This window comes from Arachis stenosperma, chromosome 7, assembly GCF_014773155.1.
Source record: "Arachis stenosperma cultivar V10309 chromosome 7, arast.V10309.gnm1.PFL2, whole genome shotgun sequence".
In the NCBI taxonomy this organism is placed as follows: Eukaryota; Viridiplantae; Streptophyta; class Magnoliopsida; order Fabales; family Fabaceae; genus Arachis; species Arachis stenosperma.
In genome coordinates this window covers 10105631-10123429 of record NC_080383.1, presented here as the reverse complement: position 1 = coordinate 10123429, position 17799 = coordinate 10105631, and the positions used below count along the sequence as shown (strand labels likewise).

At 29.0% G+C, this 17799-nt stretch overlaps 3 protein-coding genes across 3 annotated transcripts; 2 read left to right on the top strand and 1 right to left on the bottom strand.

The window, feature by feature from the left end:
- Nucleotides 1-1336: 1336 nt before the first annotated feature.
- Nucleotides 1337-2770, top strand: LOC130942198 (MLP-like protein 43). The gene is made up of 2 exons (XM_057870894.1): nucleotides 1337-1588; nucleotides 2180-2770. Exons 1-2 carry the CDS (start codon nucleotides 1396-1398, stop codon nucleotides 2449-2451), a joined length of 465 nt encoding a protein of 154 aa, XP_057726877.1. The 5' UTR covers nucleotides 1337-1395; the 3' UTR covers nucleotides 2452-2770.
- A 7157-nt stretch (nucleotides 2771-9927) lies between these two features.
- LOC130941780 (MLP-like protein 43) lies at nucleotides 9928-11237 on the top strand. The gene is made up of 2 exons (XM_057870370.1): nucleotides 9928-10187; nucleotides 10755-11237. Exons 1-2 carry the CDS (start codon nucleotides 9995-9997, stop codon nucleotides 11024-11026), a joined length of 465 nt encoding a protein of 154 aa, XP_057726353.1. The 5' UTR covers nucleotides 9928-9994; the 3' UTR covers nucleotides 11027-11237.
- Nucleotides 11238-13478: 2241 nt separating this feature from the next.
- On the bottom strand, nucleotides 13479-16915 carry LOC130939374 (uncharacterized). Its single transcript, XM_057867485.1, has 2 exons — nucleotides 16102-16915; nucleotides 13479-13540 (listed from the first exon to the last, which is right to left on the bottom strand). The coding sequence occupies exons 1-2, from the start codon at nucleotides 16913-16915 to the stop codon at nucleotides 13479-13481; spliced, it is 876 nt and encodes a 291-aa protein (XP_057723468.1).
- Between the last annotated feature and the right edge of the window lie 884 nt (nucleotides 16916-17799).

Sequence of the window (17799 nt, the reverse complement as noted above, 5' to 3'; positions counted from 1 at the left end):
CTAATATTTTATCTATCTTATAAAATTTAGTTTTTGTTCTAAAAAAAATTAACATTTCATATTTCATTTATTTCGTACATACAAATACATATAAATAAACTATACAACATATTCTTTATTAGACTATATATCACCATCAATTATATTTGAGAGTACATACTAAATTAAATAGAAAAATTAGATTTGAGAGCACGTACTCACAGTAATAGAAACAAATTAAATTTGAGAATACGTACCTACAATAATAGATACAATTTCAATAAAAAAAATTTAATTTGGATAATTGATTTGATGTGATGTCTATTATTATGGGTATGTACTTTAAAAATAATAAAAATGGCATAGTAAAAATTTACTGGCTATGAAATAAAAAAAAATCTATTGAACCAATAAAAAAATAAAGCAGTCAACAACAAATAGAACAAAGAAATTCACATTAATTAACTGAATTTCTAAGATAGACTAATAAAAATTTATTATAATATAACGATAATTTCTAGCCACCACAAAAAATGGACAATTAAAAATATCAATGTAATTAACCATTGCATAATCAACTTTAATGATGGTTATTTCTGCAATTGATAAAAATATTTCTAAATCATTTAGCAACATTAAGTGACCAATGGCATTTAAACTCATTCAAAATCACTACTATTGGCTGATTTTAGGATAGTGAGTTCATATTTATAAATTTCAATAATGTAATTTCTATATATTTTTTAATTAGAATGTAAAAGATTAACACAGAATCTAGTTATAAAGAATAAATTCAAGATATTATGATGATAAAATAATCTAAACAACTATTACTACTTATACACATTAACATATTAGTAGAGTAGACACAGTCTATTTCAAATTATAATTAAAACAAAAATTGTTCATCAACTATAATAATGTAATAAAAGTATTAATTCATGATATATGTCACTTTAATTTGGTCATATGTATCAACTAAGGAATCTAAGATATGAATAAATTGTAAAATTGTTTACTAAAATAATCCTTAATTAATATAAAAAACTTGTATTATTATTATTATTATTATTATTATTATTATATATATATATATATATATATATATATATATATATATATATGTTGTAAACTGTGTTTGATAATGTTTCTAAAGTAAAAATAGAAGTCACAAAAAAATGTAAAAATAGAAAATAAAAAATATTTATATTAAAATATGAAAAACTTGACAAACATATTAAACGAATTAGACTTATTTCATCACATGGAGACAGAGATATTGATGAACAGTTGGATATCAATTCTTAATAAATACATGGTAATGGTTTCTATATATGTTGAATAAGTTCCACCATCTCTCATCCTAGCTAGTTTGATACCTTTCTTGCTTCATATAATTTTTTTTATTTAGGAGACATGGTAGTACTACTAAGTGGTAAAATTAGTATTGAAGTTGTGATCCAAGTAGCGGCTTCAAAGTTCTTTGATGTTTTGGCAAAGCAATTCCACAATGTTCCAAACATTTGTGAAAGAATCAATGGATCCAAGTTGCATCAAGGTGATGACTGGCACAGCACTGATTCAGTTAAACACTGGACTCTTCTCATAGGTAATTAACTTTTTGACTTATAAACTCTAAATAAATTAATTCATTAATGAAAAAAAACGAAGGACCACCAATTAATTATTTTCTTTCTTTTTTCACAATTTAAGAATCATCAATTTATTTAAAGAGTAAACATCCAAATTAGCCTCTAAAAAATTGTAACTGGGACACTTTGATTTTCAATAAATTATTTTAAAAGTTCTTGAGACAAATTGATTCTTTTATAAAGATGACTAATTTGTCTTATAATGATATTTATTGAGATCTAAATTTCATATAATAATAATAATATTCATAAGAAATTTATTTGACCAACACGAATATTAAATATTTTATTATAAGTGATACAAGAACAAAACTGTTTTATAGAAACAATCTCAAAAATTTCGAAAATAATAAAAATTTATTAGAAACAAAAATGGTTGATTTAGAATTTATTGAGACCAATTTAGATATATATATTTTAAATTTGCCTATTTAGGTTAATTAAGAGAGACAATTTTTGAACTCGCAAAAAGAAGTTAACCAACCTTTTTGTTTATTTTCTACTTTTTTTTTCTTGTTTATTCTTTATTTTTCTGTATGTATAAGCAGATGGAAAAGTGAAAACATTAAAGGAGAGAATTGAAGCCATTGATGAAGAGAATAAATCAATCATTTACCAAGTCTTTGATGACGATATCAGTGAGCACTATAAGGTCTTTAAGTTCATCCTTGAAGTGAATGAGAAGAATGATGAATGTGCTTGTGTCAAATGGACTATTGAATATGAGAAGATCAATGAGGATGTTGAAACTCCATATGCATACTTGGACTTCATTGAGAAGACTACTAAGGATATTGCTGATCATGTTCTCAAGGCATAGCTCCAACAATCACATAATAAAAAACAATATCAACTAAAGAATAATGTTTGTTTCGTCATAGTATTTATCTAATTTTAATAATTAAATATTTGAACGATAAGGATGTTCTCATTGTTCTTATGAATGTGCTTTATGTTATTGATGATTTCCTGTTGAATGTTGAATGTATTAACTAAATAAGCAGTGAATTTCTCTATTGTATTACCAGATTATATTATCAATTATGTTAGCTTCTGTTATTATATTAAGAGAGAGTCAATTCTGTTTTAGGAAGTTAGTTAAGCCTAGCAGTAGTTAGTTAGAAGAGTAGATATATAATAGAAGGTTGTTTATGAAATCAAAAACACAATGCAGCAATTCATTACTTTCAACACAGATCAAAATCTCTTTCTTTCTAATTGCAACTTTCTGTTCTTCCCTTAGGAATCAGATTCAGTTCTGCTCTTGAAATCCATCCCTTCATCTTTGTTCTCTAACAGTTTAAATAAGATAAGAGAGTAGTAATACTATACATCCAAATCTTTTTATGAATAAAATTTAATTAAGTTAAATAATAAAATTTGAAATAATATTAGTCATAACTGATTTTTGTTATGTTAGAATAATTTAATTAAATTTAATTAACAAAAATTTGGATAGGTAGCATTATTCAAAAATAAAATTTTTTGATTAATTGTTTGAATAAGATAAGAATAAGTTCTTTCTTTTATATTAAATAATGAACCAAAATTGATATCATAAGTTGATAACCCATTTTATTTCTATTATTGCATTAATTGTCAATACCCTTTTTAATATATATTACTTGAGAGTCAAAATCTCCTTAAACATATGCTAATAACAAATTCGGAGGCGTTGGTTTTATAAAATAATTTGAAATTTTTTTTTTGGTGACTATTTGAAATTGATTTAGTGTATTATATACTTAATACAGATGAATTTTATGATAATTTATTTATTGGCTTTATAAGTTAGTGAAACACAATCAACTTAGAATAATAACTAAACTATCATTCAATTAATTTTAGATAATTCTTCTTAAATATTATTTTAAATATTTTTTTAATATTATCTTAATACGTATTTCAAATACTTGATTTATTCACTTAATTTCCAAACTTAGCTTCTTAATATTTAGATATATATATATTTTTTTACTAAACAGAGTCATAAAAATTCTAGAAATGTCTACATGTGTGAGTAGCATAGTTAATAAGAGGAAGGGGAGCACAAATGAATGAAGATATAAATATAACCATATGCCTGTTTCCTCATCTTTATGAAGAAATTAAATGATCATATATATATTCATATCACTGACTCACTTTCAGCTATATTTATTACTGAATTGTGATGTCTATCTCTATACTTTCATTATTGTTATTTTTCATATTGGAGTGGGGGAGTGTCCCATTTTACTCAAATTTGAAAATAATTTTTCTCTTATATATCATGTTTTTAAATTTTGACAATCTGGATATTAGTTTTTCTGAATTTCTCGTTAACAACTTTTCAGATCCTCCACTCCTTTATTATTGCTAATTTTTTATGTATATCTTAGCTTTTTCCAACAAAAATTATTAAAATTTAAATAATAAATTAACCAAATTATAACAAAAATAATATTGAATGAGGAGTCAATGATTAAAAAATTTGTAATATTATTAACCTTCAGACATAAAAAAAAAAATCTAACAACGAATAATGAAAATATAAATTATTTACAATATATATTATTTAATTCTATTTTATTAAATATAAGAAGTAGTTGTACATAATAAATGATGATAAAATAATTTATCTATTGTATTTGTTAGTTATTGAAATAAAACCAATAAAAATATTTTTAAATATAATTTTCTCTGTGATATAACAAAAAGTGTCAACAAAATTCTTGGTTTTTTTTTTAAGTTGATAATTTTATTAAAATATTTTTGTATCAAATTTTTTAATTAAATCATGTATAAAGATAATAAATTTTTCTAAAAAGAATTTTAAAACTTTTATTTAATTTTACACGTAACTTGTGGGAAGCAAAAGGCAGTGCATGCAGCTGTTTGTGATAAAATATTTAATGCATGATGCAAAATTGAAGAAACAAAATTGAAGCAGCCAACTAATAATAACCATTCTGGGATATCATCAATTCAATAAGGAAAAGAATAGTAGTCAATAATGTGAATAATAGGATTAAAAAATAAATTAATTTTAAATTTAATTAGTGATATAAATAATTAAAATCTAATAATAATCAAATTTCAAATTTTAAAAAATAAGAATTTTTACGCTATGCAGTTACACGTTTTATTAGTGAATTAAGACTCTAAAACTAGCTTTTATCTTTTCTTCCTCTCGCTGGATCCTCTCCCAGCTGGACGCCAGCCATATAACTGCGCATACACAGCCAAGGCCGCTTCCCTCTACGCCAATCTCCGAGCAACCTACCATCTCCGAATTTTTTTTCCTCCACAGCCCACAAATTCGCGCACCATGCAGCCCCCCAATCCACTGAGTCTACTGTCACCGCCTCTTCGTCTTCGACCGATCTACCCAAATACCGGAGAGAGTTGCAGTTGTTGTTTCATACGTACATGACCTCTCACAGCCACTTCAATAAATTCCAGTTTTGTTGAATCAATTTATCATGCTCCAGCTTCTTTCACGGACGACAATACCATACATTCAAGTGACAATTTTCTCAATTCTTGCGACGTAGAAGGTGAAAAGTAGATCAATGTAAGCAATGTATGTTGGTACACTGGAACGTATGTTTATTTTCATATGAATGAGATGGTTATTCTAAGACCAACATTCTTAAACGTTGATGATATTCATTTAAAAAATTTTTTATGGTGTTCTAGTCCATTAATATAGTAATTAGTTAAAAGGTAATAAATCATAAATCAAGTTCTGAAGCAGTTGATGATGAACATTTATTACTTGATCGGATAAACTATTATGTTACCTTTTTAATATGTTATACTGAAATTAATTCAGTATATGCTTAGTGTTAATTGAGAAATTACACATGGTTGCCATTAGAAATTTAATGATAGAGTTGACGTAACATGTTTGTTAGAGTATTTTTCAATTTATTTCTTTCAATGCATTAAATACAAGTTATTTCGATAAACTAACTATATCGACTAATTGATTTGATTAGATATTTAAATATCATATAATTTATTATAATTTATTTTAATTTAATTTGATAGTATTTTTTAATTTATTTATTTTAATAGTCTGTTATTATTTTTTAATTTATTAAACCAAATTTATTGTGTGTAATAATTAATTAATTTGATTAATTTATTAGTTATTAAAATAATAAATTTATGAATAAAATAGGTAACTGAGATATTTTCAATTAATAATTAAACCAAATCAAATCATATATATGAACTAAATTTAAGTCGTGTAAATTAAAGACTAAATTAAAATAAGATAATTTCTTACTTATTCAAGTTGAGTGCAATAAATACAAATTAATTTTGTTAGATAATCATAGTTGTCTGGTCTACTATATATAGATGGCCACACGAAATTATAAGAATTGTAATTTTTATCGCTCTTGCTATTTCAACTCTTCTTTTCTTCTTCTTTTTTTTCTTTATGTATAATTTCTTTTATGTATAAATATACCCAAAATGAGAAAATACGGATGAGTATTTTATTGATTGTTTGTTTGGTGAATATATCTCAATTTTTCAAAGTGGCCGATGTATTTTTTATAATATTAGATAGAAGAATATTTGTTAAAATGAATATATCCATTGTAATGAATTTTTTTTCAATTGTTATATTTTTATGTCAGTCATGTAAATTCTTTGAAGGCACAAGATAATAAAATAGGTTGACTTTAATATCATTAGAAGCTAAATTTAATGGTTCAAATAAGCACTACTAATTATGTTAAAAAAGTAATTTTGTAATAATAATGTGATTTATATGTTAATTTTTTTCGAGTAAATTCATTTCAAATTGTAAAAATTAGACTCAATTATGCAAAAATTTTAAAGGTAATATAAAATTTGGCAACAAAATTAACATTTATTAAGGAAATAAAATTATTTATGACTATTTTATAATTATAAATAATAACAAGACTTATGAAAAATATTAATGTCATTATTTTTATTAATTAAATCATAATATTAGGTAGTTAATTGTTTTATAGGCAAAAATTATTAAATAATTATGTAAAAATTAGCAATGAACAAGCAATAAGGATTCAGAAAAAATCTATTATATAATACCAATTTCATAATTAAAATATATCACATATCATATTTTCATATATTCTATTTATTATCTATTCTATTATATAAAAATCAGGTTTCTGCACTTAAGGATGGAGTTGACGTGACATGCTTATGAGAGTGTTTAGCGATTTATTTCTTTTAACTCGTTAAATACAATTTATTATACTAATTAACTATATCAACTAATTGATTTGATTAGATATTTAAATATCACATAATTTATTATAATTTATATAAATTTGATTTGGTAGTATTTTTTAATTTATTAATCAAATTAATTATACTAATTATATTTATTAATTAGATTAATTAATTAATTATTAAAATAATATATCTATATAAAATAGGTTCTCGATATATTTTTCACTAATAATTAAATCAAATCAAATCATATTGATTGAGCTAAATTTAAATCATGTGAATGAAGGACTAAATTAAAATAAGATGATTTTTTACTTATTCAAATTGAATGCAATAAATAAAATTATTTTTGTTAGATAATCATGGTCTTCTGGTCTTTTATATATAAATAGTCACAAAATTATAAAAATCGTAATTTTTATCGCTTTTCCTATTTTAACTCTTTTTTTATGTATAAATGTACTCAAAATGAGAATGTATGGATGAGTGTTTCATTCATTGTTTTATGAATTTGAAAATTTAAAAATTATTTCATAAAATGTGAAGTTTTAACAAGTAACAATGTTGATCATATTGTTTTGATTTCAAGAATGAATATGATACCAACAAATAAAATTATCCAAAGTAAATTTTAACAAAGACAAAAGTCTATAAGTATTGCTATTAATGAAAAATTATTTATTTTAAAGATAAATACAATTTTTTTCTATGGATTTCCTAACTAGGCAAGTCGAGGACTAATCCTCCACATATTGTTACTCTATTTATTAAGGGTCTGTTGCTAACTAATGAATTGTTATACACACAAGACGATATTCGAACTCCAAATACTTGTTTAAGCAGACAAATAAGATGACCATTATTCAACCAATCCAAATTAATTAAAATAAATATTAATTATTTTTAATATTTTTAAATTGTAAAATATTTATAATAATAAATACAATAGATATTTTTCATTTAAATTTTAATAAAATTTTTTTTATATAATTTTATGTATTACCCATGCAGGACACGGGAACATACACTAGTTTAATTTAAAATAGTATAATTTGTGATTATAATCAATATATATATTGCCCACAAATAAATAAAAAATTAAATAATTTTTTAACATTAAAGTCATGAAAAAAAGGTTTTTTATTTAAATAAATAAAATAAATCTAATAATTACCAAAATAAATAATTTAAAAAATATTTACCGATTTAAATACCTTAGTCTTATCTTGTTTATACTGTACACGAGATGACATTGTATGTATCTCGTTTACAGTGTAAACGAGATAAGACACGTCAGTCGAACCACTGCTATCTCGTTTACAGTTACATGCAATGTTTATCTCGTTTACACTGTAAACGAGATATATAAAAGACAATTGTAACAGCTATGAAAGGATGTCTAATCCTTGGTATTTCTCACAAACTTTTCCTATCCTTTTTGTATCTCATATTTCTCACGAATATAAGGCATAAATGGCCAGTAATAGTTGTACTTGTTTAATTTATCCCGATTGTCGTATGAGAAATGACAACAACAGGGTGACATTTGAGTGTGAGGATCCGATATTGTTTCGCACTCAGCGTGTGGAAACGTTGTCGGATTTGAAGAGTTTGATATTGAGCAAGCTCGGTGGTACACAAGCGAGGAAAATCGGAAGGGTGGCGTATAGGTTGCTGGCACCCATGGGTAATGAAGTCTTCCAGTTTCGACTATTCCGATTTCAAGGGGACGAGCATGTGCGACTGATGTTCGACATCCATGGGAGGATTATGATGGAGCAGGTAATGGAGCTTTCCGCAGAGGTGGAACACAGTGATGATGGGAGTTTCGTACACTCGACCTATGTACAGGACGACTAACTTCTCGCACCACCGCCCATTCATGTCGCCATTCCAGTGGATGAGGTAGAGGAGGGCGAGGAGGAGTCGGACGAGAATTACGTAGAGTTACTTAAGAACATACTTCCATGTTTCTAGTCTACACACGTCTTTAAATTACATATGCCAGTAAGCAAACCCTAATTAAGTCATAACAATCTTATACAAGCAAATACAGTTTTAAATTCATCCTACAGACCAATCTCTAAAACATTTTACTCAGTGCTTGTCACTACGGGACTACTCTAACAATGTTCACATACTTATTAGATTAACCAAACAGAACGCAACTAATCTCGAAGTCGGCCTCCCCTGTGTAATGCGACGTCTCGTTCAACTTGTCGATGTCTCTATCGTTTCCAGCCTAGCGTGCCATCACCATATCAATCTCAAATATGGTAGGAAAGGGTAAAAAGAGGGAAAAAAGAGGTTGATTAAGTCAAAATGAGGCTCAGAGACACGCTGTAAAAGACTTATATTTATAGGCGTGGTACGGCCTTATCTCGTTTACAATGTAAACAAAATAAGGAATCTATCTTGTTTACAGTGTAAACGAGATAACAGTGATTCAGCTGACATGTCTTATTTCGTTTATATTGTAAATGAGATACATATAATATAGTGTAAACGAGATAAGACTAAAGTATTTAAATCAGTTAATATTTTTTAAATTATTTATTTTAGTAATTATTAGATTTATTTTATTTATTTAAATAAAAAATCCTGAAAAAAGTTGTTTCTTCGTCACACACTTGCATATAGTTAATAAGGAACCGAAGCCCAAACGAAGTCACAAAATAACAAAAAAGAAGTGTTCTTAACTCCTAGCATTGCATTGCACCCCTAACATCAATTCCCTCTTGGAGAGGCTTAAGTGGTCATGTCAGTTAGTTTCACACTTTCACGAAGAGAGATAGGAACGTGTTTGGCATGCATTTTTATTATTTTATTTTATAATTTTTTTTTGTTTTTAAGATTAACATAATTAAAAATTTTAAAATAAAATAAAAATTTTAATTATTTTATTATTCTTTATAATTTTATTAAATTTTTAATTAAATTTTTATATTTTTTTAATTTAATTTTTATATTATTTTTAATTTTGTAATTAGATTTTTTTTTATTGAACAGTTGGATATCAATTCTTAATAAATACATGATGGTAATGGTTTCTATATATGTTGAATAAGTTCCACCATCTCTCATCATAGTTTTTGATACCTTTCTTGCTTCATATAAATTTTTTTTTCCTGTCAGGAGACATGGTAGCACTACTAAGTGGTAAAATTAGTATTGAAGTTGTGATTCAAGTAGCGGCTTCAAAGTTCTTTAATGTTTTGGCAAAGCAATTCCACAATGTTCCAAACATTTGTGAAAGAATTCATGGATCCAAGTTGCATGAAGGTGATGACTGGCACAGCACTGATTCAGTTAAACAATGGACTCTTCTCATAGGTAATTAACCTTTTGATTTATAAACTCTAAATAAATTATTCATTAATGAAAAAACGAAGGACCACCAATTAATTATTTTTTTTCCGTAATTTAAGAATTATCAATTTATTTTAAGAGTAAATATTCAAATTAGTCTCTAAAAAATTGTAAATCGGACACTTTAATCTTCAATAAATTTTTATTATTTTAGAGATTCTTGAGATGAATTGATTCTTTTATAAAAATGACTAATTTGTCTTAATATTTATTGAGATTTAAACTTCATATAATAATAATAATAATAATAATAATAATAATAGTAATAATAATAATAATAATATCTGTAAGGATTTTCAAAAACTTCTAAAGTAATAAAAATTTATTAGAAACAAAAATGCATGGTTGATTTAGAATTTATTGAGACCAATTTGAATATAAATATATTTTTTTTAAAATTTGCCTATTTAGGTTAATTAAGAGAGACAATTTTTGAACTCGCAAGAAGAAGTTAACCAACTAACCTTTTTGTTTATTCCTACTTCTCTTTTTCTTGTTTATTATTCTTTCTTTTTCTGTATGTATAAGCAGATGGAAAAGTGAAAACAATAAAGGAGAGAATTGAAGCCATTGATGAAGAGAACAAATCAATCATTTACCAAGTCTTTGATGACGATATCAGTGAGCACTACAAGGTCTTTAAGTTCATCCTTGAAGTGAATGAGAAGAATGATGAATGTGCTTGTGTCAAATGGACTATTGAATATGAGAAGATCAATGAGAATGTTGAAACTCCATATGCATACTTGGACTTCGAGGAGAAGATTACTAAGGATATTGCTGATCATGTTCTCAAGGCATAGCTCCAACAATCATATAATAAAAAACAATATCAACTAAAAAATCATGTTTGTTTCATCATAGTATTTATCGAATTTTTAATAATTAAACATTTGAACGATAAGAATGTTCTCATTGTTCTTATGAATGTGCTTTATGTTATTGATGATTTCCTGTTGAATGTCATAACTAAATAAGCAGTGAATTTCTCTATTGCATTACCAGATTATATTATCTAGATATCCATTAAATTTGATTTTATTTCTTAAAGAGTGGAGAGATAAGATCCGAAAATCGCATAGAAATTTTAAAAGATTATGGTAAAATTATATTTCTTTAAATATAAGATTTATTCAGAAATGCTATTTGTACATTAAAATTTCACTAAAATCAGCCACCAATGTATTTGTATATAAATATATATGTGGTTTAATTTATTTTCAATGTATATTTTTATTATAACATATATTTTATATTTGTAGTTGACTTTAATAACTAATTTTAATGTACATGTAGCATTACTCAAAGTTATTTAATTTAGCCAAAATTAAATAGATATGTTCTGTAACACCCTACCACACTAAACTTTACGCTTAAGTCGTAAAACTGAGGTGGTGTGGTATTACGACCTCTAAAATAAAATAAGTGCATATAATAGCAGAAAAATTAAAATATTCTAGGAGTCTTGAAAAATAGAGGAAATAAAAATCGCGAATATAAAAGCGCAACACTCGAGAAATGAGTTAACTTGCGTGCTAAGAAATCTACAGATGTCAAGTGTAAAGTAACCCAAAACAGAAACAGAGAGTCAAAGATACAAAATAACGAGCTCCTGACTCAGCCTGCGAAGTCAAGACTGGCCGGAGAATATACACACATATATACATATATATACATATCCAAAACTCAAATGTACATAAACAAAATCCTGTCTCTCCATACACCTCTAGGAGAATCAAAAAGAATAAGTTATGTGGAGAGAAAGCTAAGTACATATATATACATCATAGCATAACAAAATAACCCAGTAACCCTCCGCTTCAAGAGTCCAGACGCCTAACGAGATGCCTCTCGACCTGCATCTGAAAAATAACAACATAGTATGGAATGAGAACCGGAGGTTCTTAGTATGGTAAAGGTGTCACACACATAATATATAAGGTCCTGGAAATGCCAGAGGCAATTCTAGAATGCCGACACTCAGATTATAGAGCTTAAAGTATTAAACAGAAGCCATAAAAGGTGGTTTACTAAGGATATTTATACCTAACTTAACTTAACCTTAAATCTAAATCCCATTCTGCCATTCCTCCTTACCTCCAACTCCATCATGCATTTTCACAGACAACTAAACAGACAAAGGCAAACACAAGAAGGTTACAAGTACTGTAGATAACAAATATACATTTAGCATGGCAAGTACATTTAGACACACCCAGTTAATACACAAGCAAGTAATTCAAGTAATATGCATATGATGCATGCCTGTCCTATGGCTGATGAGGCTCATCTATCGGTTATCCACCCAACCTGACAAGTCTGAATTGTCCTTAAACTGTCCCCCGACGTGCATCCCCATGGGTCTATGCATAGATTTTTCTCAAATAATCAATATTGCTCAATGGGGGTAACATTCCCGGGAATTTATATAGTGCCCGGTCACACTTACGTCGTAGGGTCAACAGAGTATCGAGTTTTCAACTTGGAACACGTGGTGTGTAACACCCTACCACCCAAAACTTTACGCTTAAGTCGTAAAATAGAGGTGGCGAGGTATTACGACTTCTAAAAAAAAAATTTAAAATACATACTTATAATAATAGAAAGAATATAATAGACTAGGAGCCTTGAAAAAAATGGGTAAAACAAAAATCGCAAAATGAAAAGCGCCACGCTCTGGAAACGGAACAACTTGCGTGTGAGGCAAACTATAACTATCAAACGTAAGGTAATAAAAGTGGGAATAGAAAGCCAAAGGTATAAAATAACAAGCTCCAAACTCAGTCTGCAGAGCCAAGGCTGGCCGGAGAATATTTACATATATATATATATATATATACATATCCGAAACCCAAGATGCACATAAACAAAATCCTGCCTCTCCATAAACCTCTAAGAGGATAAAAAAGAATAAGTTATGTGGAGAGAAAGCTAAGTACATGTATATACATAACTGTATAACCAAAATAGCCCAGTAACCGCTTCACTTCAGGTGTCTAGACGCCTAATGAGATACCTTTCGACCTGCATCTGAAAAACAACAACATAGTATGGAATGAGAACCGGAGGTTCTCAGTATGGTAAAGGTGCCCGCATAGTTAATATAAAAGGTATCGGGAAAGCCAGAGGCATTCCTAGAACTCCGACACTCATATTTCAGCTTAAGAACTCAACTAAACCAGAAGTTAGGTAAGTTGTCTAAGGTATTCTAATTCTGAATCTAACTTTAACCTAATAATTCACGTTCTGTCTCCTCTAATCCTCCGAATCATTGGTGGAACAACCCTCTCTCCTCACGCCTTCGTCAAGAGGAATTTCTAAGAAAACATACACATACAGTTCAAACAAGGAAAACACAGATAGAGAAGCATTTACAACAAGTAGAACAAGTAGCGGATAAGCAGAATTAAACAGTTAAGCAAACCAAAGCAATGCACACTCAAGCAAACAAATAAATGCATATGATGTATGCCTGTCCTATGGCTGATGAGTCTCATCTGTCGGTTATACAGCCAACCCGACAAGTCCTGGCAGTTAACCATTGGACAGTCCCTCTGTGCGCGCATCCCCAAGCTCAATAATATTCCATGGAGTCAAACTCCAAGCTCAAATATAATATTCCATGGAGTCACACTCCAAGCTCAATAGTATAGTATTCCATGGAGTTAAACTCCAAGCTCAATAATATTCAATGTTCATATTTATATGCATGCCCATGGGGGAATCCGGGGAGTTAAAGTGCCCGGTCACATCTTGCGACAGAGGGTCAACAAATAGTCTCAAATACACAAGCCACATAATAATCTCTTTCTTTATAAAATACCACCTCAAATCAAACTCCAATTCTCATAGAAGTTTTGGCAGTATCTCCTCTAAAGCTCGAATTTCTACCACCATTCAAGGGTCCCAACTATCAAATCAAACACCTCTCAGTCCTTCAAATCATTTCCAATAACAAATTATTTCATAATCAAACAAATACCAATATTAAATCTTTTTCCAAACCGACCAACTTCAACAGCAAATTATTGACAACAGCTAAACCTCACATTTTATACCATATACACAATCCATCAATTATTCACTCAGTTCATTCCTATCTTAAGGTCTTCTAGCCTAAGTTTTCACGTGACATTAAACATTAGCTACGAGAAACCAAAACCATACCTTCGTGTGGAATCAAAATATTCAAAACTTAGGAGAAGCTTTTTGACCGAGCTATCAAAGAAGAAAATGTCCAGAATCGTCTGTGCCTCCTAAATCTTTCGTTGGCCAAACTCAAAGAATAGAGGAGTTACGTCACCGTCAATTTCCACCGATCAAACGTGGTGCCAACGTGTAGAGGAAGAGGATACGAATACTTTTATCGGATTAGATTTTTTATTGGAGTTACGGATTGTAAGAAATCGAAGCCGAAAGATTAGAGGAGGTTTACGTTCTTACACTTCTCTCTCTCGGTCACTCTTCTCTCTCGTCTCTCATTCTTTCGTTTTCTGTATGTATATATATATGTATGGCGGCATAAATATAATAATGGTAATAAAGTAAATATTACTTATTCCTTCATATGATACTATTATATATAAAGCTAGCTAATGATATAATAAAGCTAACAATTCTCATAACTATTTATTACATATATGTATACGTATAGAAAGGCTTTTCATTAGCTAAATGGCTGCCGCCTTGCGTACATGCATAATAATAATAATAATAATAATAATAATAATAATATGATTAATGTAATAATATATATATATATCCAACGTAATCCATAATTGAAGCCGCCTTTTACTTCCATGCTTTATGATTAGTAATACTAATAATACTAACAATAGTAATGATAATTATGTAATAATAATAATAAACGTAATAGTAATAATAATAATACAATTATAGCAATAATATTTATAAAGCTGAAAGTATATGAGTTATTAATATAAATGATATTAGTAATTTAAGAATAAAAGATATTTGGTGAAATATTAGTAAAGCTAAGCTCATCAAAGAGTACCGAATAATTAAGTATCACACTCGATAATAATATTATGATCTAAACTCTATTTTTAAATAATTAAAATATCAATTATTCAAATTAAAATATACATATAAGTTTCATTATTTATAAATTACTGGAATTATAGTTTTAATTATGTAAAATATTTCATCATAAAATATTTATATATATAAGAATATGAATTTGATTGAATTCAAATAGTTATAAAATTAGTTCAATTACTGATAATAAAATAATTTCTAAAGGTAAAAAACTCCAATTTATGAAATAAATTATAACTTATTTATATTTATATTTTTAAAACTGAAGGTCGCTACATTCTATCCACCTTACAAAAATTTTCGCCCTCGAAAATTGATATAATGGAAAAGATTCATACTAACGTAACTGCCATTCTTAAACATGTCAAAGAAAAACAGAAAAATTTGACATGTTTAGTTTGCATATCCAGGATATCCTTATGGCTTAAAAGTCTATGCAAGTAAAAGATACAAGATAGGCTCGATGCAAAAGTGTTATAAGGCAGGCTGGTATTAGAATGACGGGTTTATCGCTTTTAATACTCGCTTCATCTAGTTCCTAAATTCTGCCGATTCTAATGGTGTCATCATACGTAATACTTTCGAAACTGGTTCAGCCTCTGACACTAAATCTATCACAACTTACTTTTTCTCTTGACACCTAACCGGTTATTAAAGAGATATTTCTATCGGCCTAAATTTCTAGTATGTATCTAAGTCCAAAACTACGCCCAGTCTTTCTAGTCCTAAACTTTCATATCCGATTATGTAACCTAAACGAAATCGGGGTCCTAGCTCTATACAGAACAAATCCTTTCTACGCATTCGGTATCATACTTACCTCGATCCTGTCGTGGCCAACCCGTATCTGCGGCTCTCCCACGCGAACAGTCCCTAGACATATGTCCCGGTGCTCCACATCGAAAACACATTCCCAGTCCGTACCTGCGCGGCTCTTCTGGAGTGGTCTCACCAAAGCCTTCCTGTAGCAGTGTCCACTTCATGGAGCAATCCTCAACGAGCTGGCTCTTCTTAACCAACTCAGTGAAATTTGTTAGCTTTTGTGGATACACGTAATTAAAGATATCTCTCCTTAGTCCTTTCTCATACTGAGCACACTTCCATTCCTCATAATCGGCTGGATTTCCTTGATAAGTTTTTGAGAAACGGCACAGATTGTCGAATTCACGGGTATAGTCAGCGACGGACATATCCTTTTGCTTCAGCTGCATTAACTCCAATTCTTTTGCAATGCGAAACGCATGCAAGAAATATCTCCCGTAAAACTCTGTCTTGAATCTATGCCAAGGGACATCCGTTAACTCCACCTGCAAGGTATGACACAACTCTTGCCACCAATTCTGAGCATCTCCCTCCAACATATGAGTCACTATCTCCACTGACTGTACTTCAGGAATGTGCTGAGTGTACAAGAACCTCTCTACTTCTCGAAACCACTGATCAGCCTCCAGGGCATTGGCGTTTCCATTAAACCGAGGTGGACCATTCTTGAGGAAATCAGTAAGGGTCATTGACTTATAGTATCGACTTATGTTACTCGTACTAGCACTAGGGTTTTCACCTCGACATCCTTGCACTGGTTCAACCTCGGGATTTTCTCTCCGTATACCTCGTTCGGATCCACGAGACGACATCTGGTCCCTGTTCATACCAAACAAGTGATATTAAGTTGATCAGTCTCAATATCGCAAGTTTAATGCTTCAAATTCCAAATGCATGCTCATGAATATTTATGCCACATATATCAATCAGATATCCTAATAGCACATACACACACCCAGAGTATGCCCAGAAGCATAATCAGTCCATCCCTCAGGCTCTACAGGAACGAACTGCTCTGATACCATAATGTAACACCCTACCACCCAAAACTTTACGCTTAAGTCGTAAAATAGAGGTGGCGAGGTATTACGACTTCTAAAAAAAATTTAAAATATATACTTATAATAATAGAAAGAATATAATAGACTAGGAGCCTTGAAAAAAATGGGTAAAACAAAAAGCGCCACGCTCTGGAAACGGAACAACTTGCGTGTGAGGCAAACTATAACTATCAAACGTAAGGTAATAAAAGTGGGAATAGAAAGCCAAAGGTACAAAATAACAAGCTCCAAACTCAGTCTACAGAGCCAAGGCTGGCCGGAGAATATTTACATATATATATATATATATATATATATATATATATATATACATATTCGAAACCCAAGATGTACATAAACAAAATCCTGCCTCTCCATAAACCTCTAAGAGGATCAAAAAGAATAAGTTATGTGGAGAGAAAGCTAAGTACATGTATATACATAACTGTATAACCAAAATAGCCCAGTAACCGCTTCACTTCAGGTGTCTAGACGCCTAATGAGATACCTTTCGACCTACATCTGAAAAACAACAACATAGTATGGAATGAGAACCGGAGGTTCTCAATATGGTAAAGGTGCCCGCATAGTTAATATAAAAGGTATCGGGAAAGCCAGAGGCATTCCTAGAACTCCGACACTCATATTTCAGCTTA

Coding starts and splice junctions, on each gene's coding strand:
- LOC130941780 (XM_057870370.1), top strand. CDS start 9,995: ATGGTAGCACTACTAAGTGGTAAAATTAGTATTGAAGTTGTGATTCAA. Junction 10,188..10,754: donor ACAATGGACTCTTCTCATAG/GTAATTAACCTT, acceptor ATGTATAAGCAG/ATGGAAAAGTGAAAACAATA.
- LOC130939374 (XM_057867485.1), bottom strand. CDS start 16,915: ATGTCGTCTCGTGGATCCGAACGAGGTATACGGAGAGAAAATCCCGAG. Junction 13,541..16,101: donor TTGGCCACGACAGGATCGAG/GTAAGTATGATA, acceptor ATGTTTTCTTAG/AAATTCCTCTTGACGAAGGC.
- LOC130942198 (XM_057870894.1), top strand. CDS start 1,396: ATGGTAGTACTACTAAGTGGTAAAATTAGTATTGAAGTTGTGATCCAA. Junction 1,589..2,179: donor ACACTGGACTCTTCTCATAG/GTAATTAACTTT, acceptor ATGTATAAGCAG/ATGGAAAAGTGAAAACATTA.